This window comes from Oryx dammah, unplaced genomic scaffold (genome assembly GCF_014754425.2).
Source record: "Oryx dammah isolate SB20612 unplaced genomic scaffold, SCBI_Odam_1.1 HiC_scaffold_29, whole genome shotgun sequence".
Lineage (NCBI taxonomy): Eukaryota > Metazoa > Chordata > Mammalia > Artiodactyla > Bovidae > Oryx > Oryx dammah.
In genome coordinates this window covers 19,418,096-19,438,726 of record NW_024070213.1, presented here as the reverse complement: position 1 = coordinate 19,438,726, position 20,631 = coordinate 19,418,096, and the positions used below count along the sequence as shown (strand labels likewise).

The following is a 20,631-nucleotide window of genomic DNA, read 5'->3' as shown; positions in this document are numbered from 1 at the left end:
AGAAAATGCAGGTCTCTCAGCAAAACCTCCTCTCCCCAAGTAGGAGAGGAGATTCTTCACTGTAGGAACTACAACTTTTCTTCCCTGTAGTTTACTCATGCCCTTGATCAGTGCCCATGTTGACTTCAGTAACTAAAAGACCATTCAAACCTGAACCAAAAGTTGGAGAAAATTAATGAATGTCCACTTAATTATGAAGTCTCTTCCTTGACTATCAATGTTCCAGAATATAGTAATGGTATATATTTCAAAGGTCCCAAATGAGAAATTTGTTTTGACCTCACCACTTGGAAAATGGGTGCATTCTCTGAGTGGACAGAAATTTGCTAGCATCAAGTTGCAAATTATTTTCTTTTCAAGGGAGAGGAAGAATTCCCTGGGAAAAGAAAAAAAGAAAGATTCCGAACTGATAAAATCTTTGCATTGGCACATTGTATGGTGAAATGGTGAAATCAAATCATATACTCCCCAATTATGTTATCAGTGCTTGAAATATACACTTAGAGCAAAATAAGAATAGTGATCCAGGTTTCTAAAGATGTATATGTAACATTATTATAAAAGTGAGTTTTACAGTGTATGACATGATACTTTGGGAAAGTTTTTACTGGCTTAATCAGGGAAGAAAAGGAGCAGTGAAGATCTCCTTTACTGAAGAAGGATAAACATAAAAACAGCAAAGAAATTTTAAAGGTGCTGAATTAAAGTGACCAGAAGATAAATTAATTTTATTTTGAGAAAAATTGAGTGGCAATCACTGTGTGAACCATGTCTTCAAAACAGGAGGCTCATATTAACAAAACACAGTAAGATTGGGACATTTAAAAAATAATTTTTCTTAATCTTTATTAAGTAGAGACACAAATTTTTATCAACAACAGTATAAGTGGTTTATATAATCTTTATTACAAGAAGATAAAATAGAGATGAATACATTTCACTGTCTTCTAGAGGCAGAGAAATGTCCATGATTTATTAAAATATAAGAGGTTCCACCTTTAATCACATGAGATATGAACTCTTGCTATGAAAACAGTTAAGCTGTTTCTTACAAATATAATAGTTTCATTTTTTAAAATTTTCCTTTTCCTTACACTCTAGAGGATGATTAAAAAGAGATGGTATGTGTGTGTTTGTATGCATGCACATACCAGCATATAAAAAATGAATATGAATCTAAAATATGTATGGGCACAGAAACACTGCTTGAACTTTCTGGGTAAACTAGGTAGAAATGGATTATTATCCTGTTTTTCTTCTTTTCTTGTCTCAAAGTTCACACCTTGAGATGTTGCCTTCAGTGCAGTTCTATGAAATATGAATTATCTTGGTCAGATCTTAAGGCAGACTTAACAAAAGAAGCAGAATAGCACCAGAACTACCAGACATTTAACAAACTGTAGGGAAGAGAAGAGAAGAGCCACCTTCCCACAAAAAGGAGCTAGTTGAGCATCTGAGCCAGGAAAAAGGTATGGAGTTCAGAAAAACCACAGTTGGAAACAGTCAAACACTAATATGACTCCCAGTCCCTGTACCTCCAATGACCAAAAAAAAATTGTATATTTACTTTTGCAATTCTGGGCACCTTACATTTTAATAAAGTGATGTCACAATCAGTCATTCAATCTCATGGTCCAAATTTATTTTTTCTTATAATAAGAAAATAATCCCATGACTCCACTTTCTCCTGACCAGAGGAAAAGGAGAATAAGCTAATGATGAAGTGGGGATTGGAGGAAGATAAAAAGAGGTTGGAGGGGCAAGACTGAGTACCACTTGTGGGAAAGAGTGTGCTGGGAGTAGAGAGGATGCACTGGTCCTTATACTCATTTGCCACCTGAGTCAGCCCTTTTCATCGATTTCTTGAATCATTATAGAAAATGGGGAAACTCCTGATGATGACTCACTCTCTGTATGGGAGGGTATTGTGCATTTCCTCCTCCTAAGCCATATTCTAACTATTCATCTTATTATTATCTGGAGATAATTTGCCTTTGAAAGAGATAGGATCCATCTTATTTAACACCCTTATTTCCTGTAACATCCAATAAGCCTCATAAGCCCTCAGCAAAACAACAACAATAATAAAACAGAATGGACTCTCCTAATGGTCAATTAAAAAATATTTCAAACCTTGATTTTGCTAGATTCCAAGGTTCATCCTGGGCTTGAAAGGTAAAAAAATATTTCTCCCTACTTTTATACAGAAAGATAATAGAAGGAGAAAAAACAGAATAATAATTAGTTTGTCCATGGGGCAGGACCAGAGTAATGACAAAGAGGGAAAAGAATTACTGACTTTCCTAATAAGTTCTTCTGCACTATGGAATTTTAAAACATGTCCATGCTTTGCTTCTGCAAAATAATACATAAAAGCAAAAAATTTAAGTCTCCAAGAAACGATTCCTAACTTTAGGTTTCAAATGTTTTGAAAGATGGCACTTATTAATATATATCTATCATGTATGCTTAGTTACTCAGTCATGTCTGACTCTTTGCGACCCCATGGACTGAAGCCAGCCAGTCTCCTCCTTCCACGGGGATTCTCCAGGCAAGAATTCTGGAGTGCGATGTCATGCTCTCCTCTAGCGGATCTTCCCAACCCAGGGATCAAACCAAGGTCTCCCTCATTGTAGGCAGATTCTTTACTGGATGAGCCACCTGGGAAGCCTGCATCTATTATAGTATGATTTAAGTTTATTTCGTCTAATTCTCACTTTATTCAAGAGTAAAAATGGCTTTGGTGTGATAGTCACATTGTCTAACAAGAAATAAATGAAAAGGTTTCTTTACATTAGCATACTGTATGATGAAATGGTGAAATTAAATCATATACTCTCAACTGTGTTATTAGTGCTTGAAATATACAATTAGATACAACCTAAGAATACCAATAAAAAGGGAAAGAATAGAGATCTCTTCAAGAAAATGAGAGATACCAAGGGAACATTTCATGCAAAGATGGGCTCAGTAAAAGACAGAAATGGTATGGACCTAACAGAAGCAGAAGATATTAAAAAGAGGTGGCAGGAATAGGCGGAAGAACTGTGCAAAAAAGATCTTCACGACCTGGATAATCACGGCGGTGTGATCACTCACCTAGAGTCAGATATCCTGGAATGTGAAGACAAGTGGGCCTTGGGAAGCATCACTACAAACAAAGCTAATGGAGGTGAGGAAATTCCAGTGAAGCTATTTCAAATCCTAAAAGATGATGCTGTGAAAGTGATGCACTCAATATGCCAGCAAATTTGGAAAATTCAGCAGTGGCCTCAGGACTGGAAAAGGTCAGTTTTCACTCCAATCCCAAAGAAAGGGAATGCCAAAGAATGCTCAAACTACCACACAATTGCACTTATCTCACACACTAGTAAAGTAATGCTCAAAATTCTCCAAGCCAGGCTTCAGCAATACATGAACTATGAACTTCCAGATGTTCAAGCTGGTTTTAGAAAAGCCAGAGGAAACAGAGATCAAATTGCCAACATCTGCTGGATCATTGAAAAAGCAAGAGAGTTCCAGAAAAACATCTATTTCTGCTTTATTGACTATGCCAAAGCCTTTGACTGTGTGGATCACAATAAACTGTGGAAAATTCTGAGAGATGGGAATACCAGATCACCTGACCTGACTCTTGAGAAATCTGTATGCAGGCCAGGAAGCAACAGAATGGGACATGGAACAACAGACGGGTTCCAAACAGGAAAAGGAGCACGTCAAGGCTGTATATTGTCACCCTGCTTATTTAACTTCTATGCAGAGTACATCATGAGAAACACTGGGCTGGAAGAAGCACAAGCTGGAATCAACATTGCTGGGAGAAATATTAATAACCTCAGATATGCAGGTAGCACCACCCTTATGGCAGAAAGTAAAGAATAACTAAAGAGCCTCTTGATGAAAGTGAAAGAGGAGAGTGAAAAAGTTGGCTTCAAGGTCAACATTCAGAAAACTAAGATCATGGCATCCAGTCCCATCACATCCTGGCAAATAGATGGGGAAACAGTGGAAACTGGCTGACTTTATTTTCTGGGCTCCAAAATCACTGCAGATGGTGATTGCAGCCATGAAATTAAAAAACACTTTGAGTTCCCAACCCTGAACCCCCTCCCGCCACCCTCCCCATATCATCTATCTGGGTCATCCCAGTGCACCAGCCCCAAGCATCCTGTATCCTGTATCAAACGTAGCCTAGTGATTCATTTCTTACATGCTAGTATACATGTTTCAATGTCATTCTCCCAAATCATCCCTCCCTCTCCCTCTCCCACAGAGTCCAAAAGTCTGTTCTTTACATCTGTATCTCTTTTGCTGTCTCGCATATAGGGTCATCATTACCATCTTTCTAAATTCCATATATATGTGTTAGTATACTTTATTGGTGTTTTTCTTTCTGGCTTACTTCACTCTGTATAATCGGCTCCAGTTTAATCCACCTAATTGGGAGGGGGGTTCAGAGTTGGGAATTCATGTACACCTGTGGTGGATTCATGTCAATGTATGGCAAAACCAATACAGTATTGTAAAGTAAAAAAATAAAATTTAAATTTAAAAAAGAGTTATTACAGACTGAGGAAACTAATCAAGCATATCTAAATGCTATGTATTTAATCTGAAAAAAGGACACATTGGGTAAACTGGTGAAATTAAATCTGTATTTTCCTTAATTGAATAGTACTAATGTCAATTTCTTATTTTGATCAATGTAGCATGATTGCATAAAATATTAACATGCAGGAAAATCAGGGAGAACAGATCAAAGCTCTGTGCTTTCTTTGTGATGCTTGTGCATCTAAAATTCTTTTAAAATAAAAAGTTTTGTAATAAAAAAAAAAAGACACTTACTCCTTGGATGGAAAGTTATGACCAACCTAGACAGCATATTAGAAAACAGAGACATTACTTTGTCAACAACAGTCCATCTAGTCAAGGCTTTGGTTTTTCCAGTAGTTATGTATGGATGTGAGAGTTGGACTACAAAGAAAGCTGAGAGCCAAAGAATTGATGCTTTTGAACTGTGGTGTTGGAGAAGACTCTTAAGGGTCCCTTGGACTACAAGAAGATCCAATCAGTCCATCCTGAAGGAAATCAGTCCTGGGTGTTCATTGGAAGGACTAATGTTGCAAACAAAATTCCAATACTTTGGCCACCTGATGCAAAGAGCTGACTCATTTGAGAAGACCCTGATGCTGGGAAAGATTGAGGGCAGGAGAAGGGGACGACAAAGGATGAGGCAGCTGGATGGCATCATCGACTCGATGGACGTGAGTTTGAGTGAACTCTGGGAGTTGGTGATGGACAGGGAGGCCTGGCATGTTGCAGTTCATGAGATAGCAAAGAGTCAGACACAACTGAGTGACTGAACTGAACTGAAGAATATCAATGCAGGTTTCGAAAGATATATGTGTAACATTATCACAAAAGTGAGTTTTACAGTGTATGATACTTGATACTTAGGGAAATAGTTTAGTGGAATGATCACGGGAAGAAAGAGATGTGAATGACTCCTCTATTGAGAAGGATGAACAAAAACACCCAAGAGAAACAAAAAGTGCTGAATTTTAAGAGACCAGAACATAAATTATTTTTATTTTGAGAAAAATTGGAGGCAATCACATGAACCAGGGCTTCAAAGCAAAAGACTCAAATCAAGTTTAACAAAACACAATAAAATTAGGTAATTTAAAAATAATTTTCTTAATCTTTAGATTTTGAGTAGGAACACATACATTTTATCAACAACAATATAAGTGGTTTCAAACGTTTTTGTGTAGTATATATTAACCTTCCCTGATGGCTCAGATGCACACTCAGATCTGCCTGCAATGCAAGAGACCCAGGTTTGACCCCTGAGCCAGGAAGATCCCCTGCAGAAAGAAATGGCTACCACTCCAGTATTCTTGCATAGGAAATCCCATAAAGAGATTAGCCTGGTTTGGTGGGCTACAGTCATGGGATCACAAAGAGTTTGACAGAATTAATGAATCTTCATTAAAAGAGATAAAATAGACATGGATACATTTAATAGTCTAGAGATAGAGAAATGAACATGATTTATTAAAATAAAAGAGGTTCCATAGTCAGATGAGATTTGAATTTTTTCTAAGAAAACAGCTAAATAAGCTGTTTGTTACAAATACAATAGTTTTGAGTTTTTAAAATTTCCTTTTCCCTGCATTCTGGAAGTGATAAAAAAGATGGTGTGTATGTGTGTGTGTGTGTAACTTTATAATTTTCATTTTATATTCAATTAAAGCTATATTATTATGAAAATCACATGGGCAGCAAAGGCAAAACATTTCAAGTATCTATAAAGTGTAATGTATGTTTGCTTAGTCCATGTTAAGCATTTGAAAGATGCTATAGTCTATGTTGTATTTTTCATAATATAACAAGCACAGTTTTCCTAAGTCAACCTTCATACAAAAATGTGAAGAGTTCAACTTGCAGTACTATTATATTTTGAGAAGTAAAACAAAAGTTTCCTCATCTTGACTCAGTATTTTTAAAATCAACTTTGGTTTCTTAATTATTACCACTTAATTAAAGTATAAAGTCACAAAGCAAATAGAGATGTCAAATAAATTTCTTAAGATGTATAAAAGTGAAAGTGTTAGTTGCTCAGTCCTGTCTGACTCTTTGTGACCCCCCCCCACCATGGACTGTAGTTCATCAGGCAAGAGCCTGATGTCCATGGAATTCTCCAGGCAAGAGTACTGGAGTGGGTAGCCATTCCCTTTTCCAAGGGGTCTTCCCAACCCAGGGTTTGAAACTGGGTCAATTATATGCAACAGTTATAAAAAAGGAGGAGACTTGGGTTTTGATATCTCTGCAGTTAGGAAAATCCCATTCAGGTCACAGGCATCAGAACTCATTATGTTTTCAATCCTTCTTTGACCTATTCGAAAACCCCTCAATAAAATGAACTGCTCCCTGTACCCCTCAAAAGTGTACTTGTTCACTATTTATTACATAACTTTTGGGAAAAGATTTTGGGGATTGATGAGAGATTAAAATCTTCAAAGCACATGTAAGAATGGCTTTTTTTGGGGTGTTTTAACTGATAGATAAGCATGAAGTGAGAAAGATCTATGGAATAAAATAAAATAAGACTGTATATTTATGCGATCAGGGCTTAGATTACCTTTCCTTTTCCAAAATATGAAAGTAATCTGTGAGATTACATACTTGGGCAAAGACTTGCAATTCTTATGTGGAACTTTGTAGCATCAAGAGAAGACACACAAATGTGAAACCCTGTGAACTCTGTGATGCACACAAACAAAGTATAATATGGCACCTGCAGGTCTAAATTAGAAGATATAGATGCATAGATATTGCGAAAGAATTTAAAAAGAGCATTAAAGCTATTTTTGCTTCCAGAAAAAAAGAGATCAGAATGGGAATTTTCAACCTAGTCCAGTTGAGCTCTTTCAAATCCTAAAAGATGATACTGTGGAAGTGCTGCACTCAATATGCCAGCAAATTTGGGAAATTCAGCAGTGGCCTCAGGACTGGAAAAGGCCAGTTTTCATTCCAATCCCAAAGAAAGGCAATGCCAAAGAATGCTCAAACTACTGCACAATTGCACTCATCTCACACACTAGTAAAGTAATGATCAAAATTCTCCAAGCCAGGCTTCAGCAATACATGAACCGTGAACTTCCAGATGTTCAAGCTGGTTTTAGAAAAGCCAGAGGAAACAAGAGATCAAATTGCCAACATCCGCTGGATCACCGAAAAAAAAAGAGAGTTCCAAAAAAAACATCTATTTCTGCTTCATTGAATATGCCAAAGCCTTTGACTGTGTGGATCACAATAAACTGTGGAAAATTCTGAAAGAGATGGGAATACCAGACGAGCTGACTTGCGTCTTGAGAAATCTATATGCAGGTCAGGAAGCAACAGTTAGAACTGGACATGGAACAGACTGGTTCCAAACAGGAAAAGGAGTACGTCAAGGCTGTATATTGTCACCTTGCTTATTTAACTTCTATGCAGAGTACATCATGAGAAACCCTGGGCTGGAAGAAGCACAAGCCAGAATCAGGATTGCCGGGAGAAATATCAATAGCCTCAGATATGCAGATGACACCACCCTTATAGCAGAAAGTGAAAAGGAGCTAAAAAGCCTCTTGATGAAAGTGAAAGAGGAGAGTGAAAAAGTTGGCTTAAAGCTCAGCATTCAGAAAATGAAGATCATGGCATCTGGTCCCATCACTTCATGGGAAATAGATGGGGAAGCAGTGGAAACAGTGTCAGATTTTATTTTGGGACACTCCAAAATCACTGCAGATGGTGATTGCAGCCATGAAATTAAAAGACGCTTACTCTTTGGAAGGAAAGTTATGACCAACCTAGATAGTATACTGAAAAGCAGAGATATTACTTTGCCAACAAAGGTCCATCTAATCAAAGCTATGGTTTTTCCAGTGGTCATGTATGGATGTGAGAGTTGGACTGTGAAGAAAGCTGAGCACTGAAGAATTGACACTTTTGAACTGTGGTGTTGGGGAAGACTCTTGAGAGTCCCTTGGACTGCAAGGAGATCCAACTAGTCCATCCTAAAGTAGATCAGTCCTGAGTGTTCATTGGAAGGACTAATGCTAAAGCTGAAACTCCAATACTTTGGCCACCTCACGCAAAGAGTTGACTCATTGGAAAAAACTCTGATGCTGGGAGGGAATGGGGGGCAGGAGGAGAAGGGGACGACAGAGGATGAGATGGCTGGATGGTATCACCGACTCAGTGGACATGAGTTTGAGTGAACTCCGGGAGTTGGTGATGGACAGGGAGGCCTGGCGTGCTACAATTCACAGGGTCACAAAGAGTTGAACATGACTGAGTGACAGAACTGAACCGAACTGATGCCATACCACGGACTGTTATGATTTTGATATATATTATTTGGTAGGAATTAGGTTTTATTTAAATTTCAGCAGAGGAAATTTCTAAGAATAGATGTATAAATTATGAAATTCACTATTGACTGTATACATTAAATATTCATGAAATTATTTATATTGACTATAATTTCAGTGTAGGTACACAAGTTTCATTAATTTTAAAATACATTGCAAAATTTAAAAATTGTAACTAAAAAAATTATAACTATAACAATGATGAATGTTAATTAGACTTACTGTCTAGTTATTGCTATGTTGTATGTCTAAAACCAATATAATTTATATATCAATTATGCATTGATAAAAAATTTAAGCATATGTTTTCAAATATATGAAAATTATATGATTGACAAGACACAATTTGAAACATTTTACAGATCCCAGAAATAGATAGTAATAATATGTTGCCATTCTAAGTAAGTCTAAATCTTCATTGCAGAATACTTCTGCCCCAGGAAACAGCTAAACACACTGTTGCTTACAGATGTAACTATTTGTATTTTCACAGTCTTCATCCAATGCACCTCTGCTTGGGTTATATATTATGCAGTCCTTTGGATTTATGGTGTGAGATAAAGGAACTCTGTAATGAAGAAGAAATTGTTAGTATCTGGGGAAAGGAATGATCAAATCCAAGGATAAACTCAAAAAGAACAGAAAAAGTTTTGATGCCAGAAACTTACAGATCTTGGGAGAGAGTAGAATTGTCCTCCCACAACCAGGCATGATGTTCTGCACTGTAAGAAAGTCCAATCCAGTAAAACGTGGAACTGAACTTCATAAAACCCTGCTTAGAAACAGAGACCAACATATTAACCTATTTCAAATCTACTCTAGGAAACATGTACTTTTAAGAAGGTCAGTTTCCAGTATTAGTTTCAATTTTTTATTCTATCAGGTTGGTACAAAAAAGTAATTTTGGTTTCAGACCATAAATGTTAAATCATTATAACTAAGCTCAAACACATCTTTCTTAATCAAAATAGGAACCATGACAATCAACACATTTTTGCCATCAATAAATAAGTTCTTTTTTTCCTGTAGTGTAAAAATCCATACTTTGGGATTTGACAAACTCTTGGAAAGCATTTTCTGCCTCCTGTTGGTTGTGGAAGCATTTTCACTGCAAAACTCATGGAGATGCTTGAAGAAGTGGTAGTTGATCGGCAAGAAATCAGGTGAATATGGCAGATGAGGCAAAACTTTGTAGCCCAATTTGTTCAACTTTTGAAGTGTTTGTTTTGCAACCTGCAGCCAGGCGTCTTCATGGAGAAGAATTAGGTCCTATCTGTTGACCTATGCCAGCTGCAGGCATTGCAGCTTTTGGTGCATCTTACTGATTTGCTGAGCAGACTTCTCAGATGTAATGGTTTCACTGGGATTCAGAAAGCTGTAGTGGACCAGACTGGCAGCAAACCACCTAACAGTGATCATGACATTTTTTTGGTCCAAGTTTGGCTTTTGGAAATGCTTTGGAGCTTCTTCTTGGTCCAGCCACTGAGCTGGTCATCGCCAGTTGTATAAAATCCACTTTTCATCACACATCACAATCCACTTGAGAAATGGTTTGCTGCTAGAATAAGAGAAGAAGACACTTCAAAATAATGATTTTTTTTTTTAATTTGCTGTCAGTTCATGAGGCACCCACTTTCAGAGCTTTTACACATTTCTAATTTGCTTCAAATGCCAAATGATCACAGAATGGTTAATGCTGAGTTCTTGGGAAACTTCTTGTGTAGTTGTAAGAAGATCAGCTTTGATGATCCGCTCAGTTGGTCGGATCAACTTCTGATAGTCGGCCACTGCACTCCTCATCTTCAAGGTGCTTGTCTCCTTTGCAAAACTTCTTGAACCACCACTGCACTGTACTTTTGTTAGCAGTTCCTGGGTCAAATGCATTGTTGATGTTGCAAGTTGTCTCCACTGCTTTATAACCCATTTTGAACTTGAATTTAAAAATTGCTTAAATTTGCTTTTTGTCTAACATGGTTTCTATAGCCTAAAATAAATATAAAATTAACAGCAAGCAATGTCATTAGCAAAAAAACATAAAATGAGAAATGCATATTAAACCGTATGTAACATAATCACATTTATTTAAGAATGTTTTCCAATATCCAACAGCAATTTTCAACAAGGCAAAACCACAATTACTTTTGCACCAAACTAATACAAACTAAAATCATTTTTAACTTCTAATTTAGGAGGTGTAGTCAGTCACTTGCCTCTTGTTTCTCATTGATCAAGTCTATTTCTGGAGGAAAAAATACCACAAAGTCTCACTTCTTAACGGAATGAAAAATGTCATAATGGGTGTTACAGTTTTTATGGAACATTTCCTTCATAACAGACCATCAGTCAAACTTGATCCCAATAGCACACTGAGGGATAGATCTTAGCACAGGTTCTACAGGGAGCTAGAGAACTTTTACTAAAGAACGAATTGTTTTATAATATTTTACATATACATTTCACATTACACCCAAGAGTGATAACAAAAGCTATATAATTACAAAATAAATTAGAAATTCAATTAAAGAGCTAAAAATAGGTCATTTTTAGCTAAATTAGGTTATTTTTATTTCTACTTTGAATTATCTTTAAAACTTTATTTGTACTTTATCTGTCAACACTCCTATAATGTAAACCTTTGAGAAATTTTGGGTTGATTTTGTGACGATTTCAAAGTATAGGATATTAGTTCAAATATAATCACCCACTTGTATCTGATTAAAGACTTGAATCAAAGTATTTGGCCTACTTAGACAATATATTTCCTAAGTCAAAGAAAATGTAGAAAATCAAAATTAAATACTTGCCAGTTCATTTCTGTTTTGTATCTGAAGTAGACTGGAATCATGAGAAATACAAAAATCCCTACTGTCTTTCCATGTTTTTAATTCATTAGAAATGAAATAACAGTTGCATTGGTAGCCAATCCATTTTTCTTGGCAAGAATAGCAGCCAGATTCTAAAAGAAATAATAAAACATGACTGGATGACATTGGAGGTTCAATTTTTTTTCAGTGTTATTTACTTTTTCAAAAATCATTTGTTATTCATGTATATTACCCTATGTAAAATAAATTGCCAGTCCAGGTTCAATGCATGAGACAAGGCCCTCAGGGCCAGTGCACTGGGACGACCCTGAAGGATGGATGCGGAGGGAGGAGGGAGGGGGCTTCAGGGTGGGGAACACATGTACACCCATGACTGATTCATGTGAATGTATGGCAAAAAAAACACTATAATATTGTAAAGTAATTAGCCTCCAATTAAAATAAATAAACAAATTTTTAAAAATGGTTCCTAGATGCTACTCATGGTGTGGCCAAAAATATAAATAAGTAAAAATTTTAAAATAAATCAGCAACCAAAAAAAATCATTTGTTATTTATTAATCTTTTCTACAAATATTCTTTGAGAATTTACTACATACACCACAGTTCAGGGAATATTAATTTAAACAACTCAGACATAACCCTTTTTCCTCATGGAAATTATATTCTAGAGATGGGGGTAGAATTATGTTTCCTTCATTTATGAACTATATTTAGTGATAATTTGGGTAAGTATACAAGTAAATTCAGCATGTTCAAATACAGTGTAGCCGATGGTAGGATGGGGGGCAGTGGTAAGAACCTTTTTTGAGAAAGTGACCCAAAGTTGATCTCTGCTGTGTAATTCAAAATAGGCTATGCTGGCATTCTGTTTTGTCATTTTCTTTGTCCATTTGTCTTTTGCATCTATGCTAAAATTGTGACTGCTCTTATGCCTGGGGGTGAGAATTGCTTTTGATCAATGACAACATTTACATAAATCACAGCAAAATGAAAGCAAATTTTTGGTAAAAAAAAAAAAAAGAGAGAGAGAGAGAAATTAAATTAGATGAAAAAGATATGCAAAGAAGGAAATCATTTTAGCACATTTCCTGAGTCACAAAAGAATTCTGAGGACTTCCTTGGTGGTATAGTGTTTAAGACTTTGTGCTTTCAGTGCAAAGTTTCTGATCGCTGGTTGGGAAACTACGATGCCGTATGCCACATGATGCAGTCAGAAGATTTAAAAAAAAAATAATTCTGGATACTTTATTTTCAAAATGAAAATAACAGAATAATTAGCTTGAAGTTGGACCATTCAGTTTACTAGGGATAATGTCTTCAACAACACTCAAACCTTTGTCAAATGAATGGTGCTGAAATTTTAGACTAGAATGGTGATTACCAGGGGATGGGATGTGAGATAAATGGGTTTGTTGAAAGGTTCATGGGAATTCCTTGGTGATCCAGTGGTTAAGATTCTAAACTTTCACTGCCTGGACTCTGGTTCAATTCCTGATCAAGAAACTATGATCCCACAAGCCACCTTCTGTAGCCAATACCAAAAAAAAAAAAAAAAAAAAAAAAAAAAGGTATACACTTCTCCAGAATGAATCCAGAAGGAATAAGTTCAGGGAATCTACTGTGCACCATTGTAACTAAGGTTAACAATACCATATTAGTTACTTGCGAGTTGCCACAGGAGTAGTTCTTGAATGTTCTCACCATGAATAGCAATGATAGTTGTGTGCCATAATGGTGCTGTTAGTGAATGCTTTGGGATAATAATATTGTAATAATAAGTGTACCAAATCAGCACATTGTACACAAAACTTGTTGCTAAGTTGTGTCTGACTCTTTAGTGACCCCATGGAGTGTAGCTGGCCAGGCTCCTCTGACCACTGGATGTTCCAGGCAAGAATACTGGAGTGGGTTGCCATTTCCTTCTCCAGGACATCTTCCCCACCCAGGGATTGAAAGTGAAAGTGAAGTCACTCAGTCGTGTCCGACTCTTTCGGACCACATGGACTGTAGCCCACCAGGCTCCTCCATCCATGGGATTCTCCAGGCAAGAACACTGGACTGGGTTGCCATTTCCTTCTCCAGGGGATCTTCCCAACCCAGGGATCAAACCCGGGTCTCCCGCCTTGTAGGCAGACGCTTTACCGTCTGAGCCACCAGGGAAGCCCCTGTCTCTAAAGTTGTAGCGGGAATTCTTTACTGCTGAGCCATCGAGGAAGCCCCACACATTAAATTTATGCAATGTCCTTTATCAATTGTACCTCAATAAAGTTGGGAAAATGCTCAGGGGAAAAAATGATACAAATGAAGAGATATATGAACACAGAAGACAACTTGGAGAGCATTTGAGTATAAAATTACATTTAGAAACTAGGACTTTTGTTGGGTGATAGGGTGAGAAACCAGAGTACAATGGGTTGAAGAGTAAATAAAAGATCTTCTAGTTCCAAAAAAAAAACAAAAACCTCAGACTTTGAGCTGACTTTCACTGGTTAAGTAGGGTTTAGAATTGCATTAATCTCCATGTTACTTTCTAAATTTTGGAAGAAGCAGAGGTAAAGGTAAAAGAGATATAGAAGTATAGGTTATCAACAAACACAAGCAGGTAATTAGAATTAGCTAGTATATTTGCTGCAACTTATTCTTTGCAATTTTTTATTTGCAATTTATTTTTGTTAATTATAGTATTTACTGTAATTTTTGTGTTTATTTTTACATGATCACTCACATTGGAATATAATGTCATTTCAATATAATAATTTTCTTATTATTTAATTACATAAATAGTATATCATGTATTTAATACATTCTTATTAAATACATTTAATACATGTATTTAATACATTCTTAGATGAACAATGAAATGGGACTATCCTACAATTACCACATCAATCGGTATGACTGTGTAATATTCCATCAAGCTTCTGTGTGAGAAAACCAAGAAACTGTTTATTTCCTTCTCTACCAACACAAAAATTTTCCAAAGTGTGAAACCAACCTTCACTGAGATCTGTGGAGGGTCCAAGCTGAACACTTTGTTTAATAAGTGCTGTAAGAAATGATAAGAAATTTAATTTGTCAGATAAACATTTATGAAATAACAAAATATTGTTGTTCAGTCACTAAGTCCGTGTCTGACTATTTGCGACCCCATGGACTACAGCACACCAAGCTCCTCTGTCCGCCACTCTCTCTGGGAGTCTGCTCAAATTCATGTCCATTGAGTCAGTGATGCTATCTAACCATCTCATCCTCTGCCACCCCCTTCTCCTTTTGGCTTCAGTCTTTTCCAGCATCAGAATCTTTTACATGTTAGCAAAATGAAACTTTTCTTATAAGATAGCTTCATCACAATTTTGATTTTTTTAATATAGCCTTGACTATAAAAACTTACAATTTTTCAACAAAACTCCCAAAGTTATCATCAACAAAAGGCATATTACTCCTAAAACCCCAGAAATCAACCTCCATGGAGTGGTCTGAAAACCTGTAAAGAAAGAAAGATAGGGTAATGATATAAAGAACAAACATGAGAATTCTTAAAAGCAGAAACCAGTGAGAGGATCCAAAAAGTTCTTTGGCTTGATAACCCAATCATTTTGCCAGAAAAAAAAAAATGCTGGAAAATGAAGATATTCCATTTAGAACTCCACTTGTTACCAACATTTTTATATAATGTACTTTATTCTTCAGTGAGATTATCCATACATTTTCCTCTTTATCCTCTCTATCTTAGTATTTACCTTTAATTTTTAAATTTGGCAAAGAAGCTTAGAGATCTGTAGTAACAAGAGATCAACAGGCACCAAGTTCTGGTTAATGGGCTGATATAATGGATTTATTTTCACAGAAACAACAGCAACAAAATCACAAGATAGAATATATGACTCTCATTAAGTAGATCAGAAAACGTACTGTCCATTAACAAGGTTATTTTTCTCAAGGTTCAAAGCTATTAAGTACCCAAGTCAGAATTCAAATGAAAGCTTTTCTAGACCCAGAGTCTTTCATTTAATATATTCTATCATTGTCACAAAACTATTACAATACTTGGGAGTATTCAGTTCAGTTCAGTTCAGTCGGTCGGTTGTGTCTGTCTTTGAGACCCCGTGGATTGCAGCATGCCAGACTTCCCTTGGGAGCATGCCCTTCTGCTAATCTCAACATATTCACTGCTGTAAGAAATGTCAAGCTGCTGATAGCTTTGTAGAGGCTGTACCAGGAAGAGAAGACACGGGAGTACTCTGGACCTGGTGTGGTGGGAGGCTCCACAATCAACGTACGGATAATACCTTGAGAGCTTGACTTTTTTTCCACACTACGTTAACTTACGACACATTGCATTCATTTTTACGGGAACCATTTTTCACATATACTACATTTTCTCATGCCAAAAATTGCTTGCTTACAAGACCTTTCCCCTAAAATAATCTAGCATCAGGAGATTCTGCACTAACATGAGTGCACCCCAAAGTGTGGTGTCTTGAATAACATTGCAATGTGTCAAAATGTTAATCTGGATGATTCTGGGGTGTCATAACACAAATGGTAAATTTAAAAAAAGCACTTTCAAGCATTGAGTTGTTAACATTTAGCATTTTCTATTTAAGTCCAAGCTAGGATTATATTGTTTATATTTTTTCCTTGTAAATTCAGATCGCAATCAGAATTTAGAGCTATCCTTATCAGAATCGACTCTTAAATCTGTTGACAGAACTTCGCAAAGTCATTGCTAAGTTACAGAATGAAGAATCAGATTAGTGAAATTGAAGTAAAAAGTGCTGAAATGTGCGAAGCCTAAAACTGCATCCTTGTTATTAAAGCATTCCCTGAAATCAGCCATGCTCATGAAATATCTTTCCTTTTTTTCATGTTATGACTTGGGATGCACATACCTGCCATGTGAGATGTCCAATGTCAATGAAGGTAAGACACGATGGATGCTGATTCAGAGAAATGAGATTAGATCCAGAAGCTAAGCTGGAGGCTAAGGAACCCAAAAGTTATGAAGAAATCCTTTAAAATAAAATAAAATCCTGTGTACCAAAGTGTGTTCAAATCTTCTGCCGATGAGACATGGATGTGTAGTATGAAAAGAGGCAGCAAAATCATTGTCTTCTAAAATGCTTCAGGAACCACAATACAGGAAATTCTCACTGAACTTGCATAATGCAAACCCTTTGACTATCACAAAATAAAGTGAGAGGAAAAAAATTTTTCTAATGTTTGAATATCAAAGTCATCTTAAAAATTACTTGGAAAATGGAATATATGGGCAAACCAAAGGTAAATTTACTTAGTGTAAAAAAATTGACACTGAATTTTCCTTTTTTAATAAGGAGAAATATTTATTATTTGCTTTATGTCAAATATAGATTAAATCACGAGGGATATATTAGCTTATTTTTATCCCTGGATATGACTTACTAATAAAGATAACTAAATATGCTTGTTTTACCAATGAGAAAAGTAAGGTACAGTAAAGCTAAAGTGCTAAACCAAGTTTACTTATGTTTGAAACCCTGGTAGTCTTTCTCTAGAGCACGCACGACCTGTATTTTAAGTCAAGCCTATCTCTCTGGGTCTAAAAGTTGTGTCGATTTTCATTTATTATTTTTAGTACAGAGTGATAGGAACTTTTCATCTCTCATTCTGTGCTTTTAATCTCTGCCACTTTAACCCAGGTATGGAAGGCAAAGATATAAAAGGTAGAATCAGAAGGCTTCCCATGATTGTCCTATAAAACACACACATACATCTATACCCTACAACTGCTTCAACTGGTCTAAGCCTACACACTTAGTGCTTCATTGATACTAGCACTGAAACTTTCTTTTAATACTGGACTCTTTATTTTTACTAATATGTTAATTATTATAATCATTTATTGTGTATCTAATTCAGATAAGAGGCTGATAATTCAAGTCGCATATTTTTGTCCTCAGAAGCATAACCTTAATAGTAGGAATTTCAGATGAGGGCAGATAGGCAGATTAAGAGCCAATAACAGAGACCTTGACCTACGGTTAAGTGTCTGGAAATATAATCGACCATTCATCCACACACAAAATAAATCCTCAAATTTTTTTGTTATTTATGTTGTTTATTTTTAAGCATTATAATGTCACTATAGTACATAAAATGATCCCGGTCCCTGCAGCCCCATGACACAAAAATTCATATATTTACTTTTGTTTATGCAACTTTGGGCACCTTGCGTTTTGAATATGTAATGTCAGAGTCAGCATTCAACCTCATGCTCCAAAACAATTTTCTTCTATGGTAAGAGAATAATCACATGACTCCTCTTTCTGTTTTTTTGCCTATTCATTTATAGAGTATGAATTACCATCAAACTGCATTGATCATAGAGCTCGAGCTGTCAGAACATAAATGCTCAAGGCAACTCTTCCTTCTCAAATTACTAGCAGTTTCATCTCAAGATGTCTGAATTCAATGAAACTTTGTGGATAAAGCACTAAGTCCAACACTGTAGAGTCAGTACAGGTTTTGAATGTACCCACAGAATGATCTTTTCTCTTAGAATTATTGACTCTAAGATAATACTATGTGTTATTTCAGAGATGTGAAAATAACTATATCATTTTTAAATGGACAATAGAAAAGAGTTAAAATTATTACAATTCAGCTTAAGTTGTTGAATCAGCAATGGACAAGATTGAAATTTTACCCCATATTAAAGCTAGATATGGGCTTCCCTTGTGGCTCAGCTGGTAAAGAATCTGCCTGCAATGTGGGAGACCTGGGTTCGATCCCTGGGTTGGGAAGATCCCCTGGGGGAGGGAAAGGCTACCCACTCCAGTGTTCTGGCCTAGAGAATTCCATGGACTGTATAAACATTAGAATTATGATTGCCTTTTTTATCTGTATGATTGCCTCTTTTATCTTTAATCACCTAAATTGCAAAACATGAACCTAATCTGTTTTTGACGTATCACCAGGTAAAGATATTAAATGCATACATTTTAGTCATGATTATGATCATTTCATTTTCACAGATGTCTTTATTTTAATGTTTCATAGTGATCTGGTTTTATTCATTGTAAATTTTCCTAAGAACTTTTTTCTTTAATTTTTATTTGCAGAACAATTGCTTTACAATGTTGTCCTAAGAGTTTTATACACTTTTTCTGAAAACTTAGCTTTTATGTTATTTGTATAGTTTTTTAAGTCACCTTATTTCAGTTTTATGATGAGCATTGTATTTATTTAAATATTTACCTATTAATTTGGCTGCAACTGATCTTAGTTATAGTTTGTGGGACTGTAGTATGTGGAGTCTTCCATCTTCATTGAGGCATATGTGATCTAGTTCCCTTGTCAAGTATCGAACCCGGGCACTCTGCATTGGAACTTGGAGTCTTACTCACTGGACCACCAGGGAAGTTCCTATAATGAATATTTTAGAGTATAAGCAATAACCAGATAATTTGCTTAAAACTCCATTCAATGTCTAACAATCAGATTAAGTGTTCAACTTAACTGTGTAGAATATCTCAATGTCTATCAAAGAAAGTGATGCGATACTGCCTTGAGAAAATATTGATTCATATCTACTTTCTAACTGAAATACATGGAAATTCTGACAATGTGTGGATGAAATAACAGCTGAATCTTCCCAATCCCCTCTGGAACAGAACTATTTCACAGAGGAGGAATTGACAATGTCAGAAGGAAATGAAGAAAGAAATCAGAATAAGATTAAAATTTGAGTATAGTCTTGTAGAATAAATAGACTTGGAAATGTGGAAGTGTGGTTACTATAAAGTGAGAAATAGTTAACAGAACTGCCTCGTATCAAAACCTAAATATGACAGAGAAGATTTCAACATATTTTCTTACCTTTGTAAAATAAAAGATGATATTCATACTGAAAAGTAATAAAATCATAACGTTTATTACTTATTAGAGGTAACACGCTTGTAACTACCACATCAATCAAGAAATAGAACATTTCCAGAATGTTCAAGGTTTTTGCTCATTTAGCTTCCTAATTCCTACCCTCTTTCTCCTTCCAAATATCTCCACCACCTTGACCTCTAACACTGTAGTTTAGTTTAGTTTTTAAAATGTGTATAACCAGAATAATATAAAATTATTGGTGTCTAGTTTATTTTGGTCACATCCTTGTGAGAGTGATCCAAGAATTCCTCTCCATCTTATTGACACTGACTAAACTAGATGCTTGGGCTTCTCTGGTAGCTATGCTGGTAAAGAATCTGCCTGCAATGCGGGAGACCCTGGTTTGATTCCTGGGTTGGGAAGATCCCCTGGAGGAGGGCATGGCAACCCACTCCAGTATGCTTGCCTAGGGAATCCCCATGGACAGAGGAGCCTGGTGGGCTACAGCCCATGGGGTCACAAAGAGTTAGATACGACTGAGTGATTAAACATAGCACAGCACAAGCTAGATGTTTCAGTTCAGTTCAGTTCAGTTCAGTCACTCAGTCATGTCCGACTCTTTGCAATCCCATGGACTGTAGCATGCCAGGCCTTCCTGTCCATCACCAACTCCCGGAGTTTACTCAAACTCATGTCCATTGAGTCAGTCATGCCATCCGACTATCTCATCCTCTGTCATCCCCTTATCCCACCTTCAATGTCAATGAGGGCTTCCCAAGTGGTGCTTGTGGTAAAGAACCTGGGTGCCATTGCAGGAGACTTGAGAGACACAGATTTGCTCCCTGGGTCGGGAAGATCCCCTGGAGAAGGGAATGGTAACCCACTCCAGTATTCTTGCCTGGATAATCCCATGGACAGAGGAACCTGGCCGGCTACAGTCCATAGGGTTGCAAAGAGTCAGACACAGCTGAAATTACTAAGCATTCGTGCTCGCAAGCTAGATGCAAACTACTACTGTGGCC

General features: G+C 36.4%; 1 protein-coding gene across 1 annotated transcript; it reads right to left on the bottom strand.

Annotated features, from left to right (window-relative positions):
* Positions 1–8,888: 8,888 nt before the first annotated feature.
* LOC120858832 (natural killer cells antigen CD94-like) lies at positions 8,889–16,831 on the bottom strand. Its single transcript, XM_040235172.1, has 6 exons — positions 16,642–16,831; positions 15,141–15,233; positions 14,745–14,795; positions 11,726–11,877; positions 9,590–9,693; positions 8,889–9,489 (listed from the first exon to the last, which is right to left on the bottom strand). The coding sequence occupies exons 1-6, from the start codon at positions 16,646–16,648 to the stop codon at positions 9,369–9,371; spliced, it is 528 nt and encodes a 175-aa protein (XP_040091106.1). The 5' UTR covers positions 16,649–16,831; the 3' UTR covers positions 8,889–9,368.
* Positions 16,832–20,631: the final 3,800 nt, after the last annotated feature.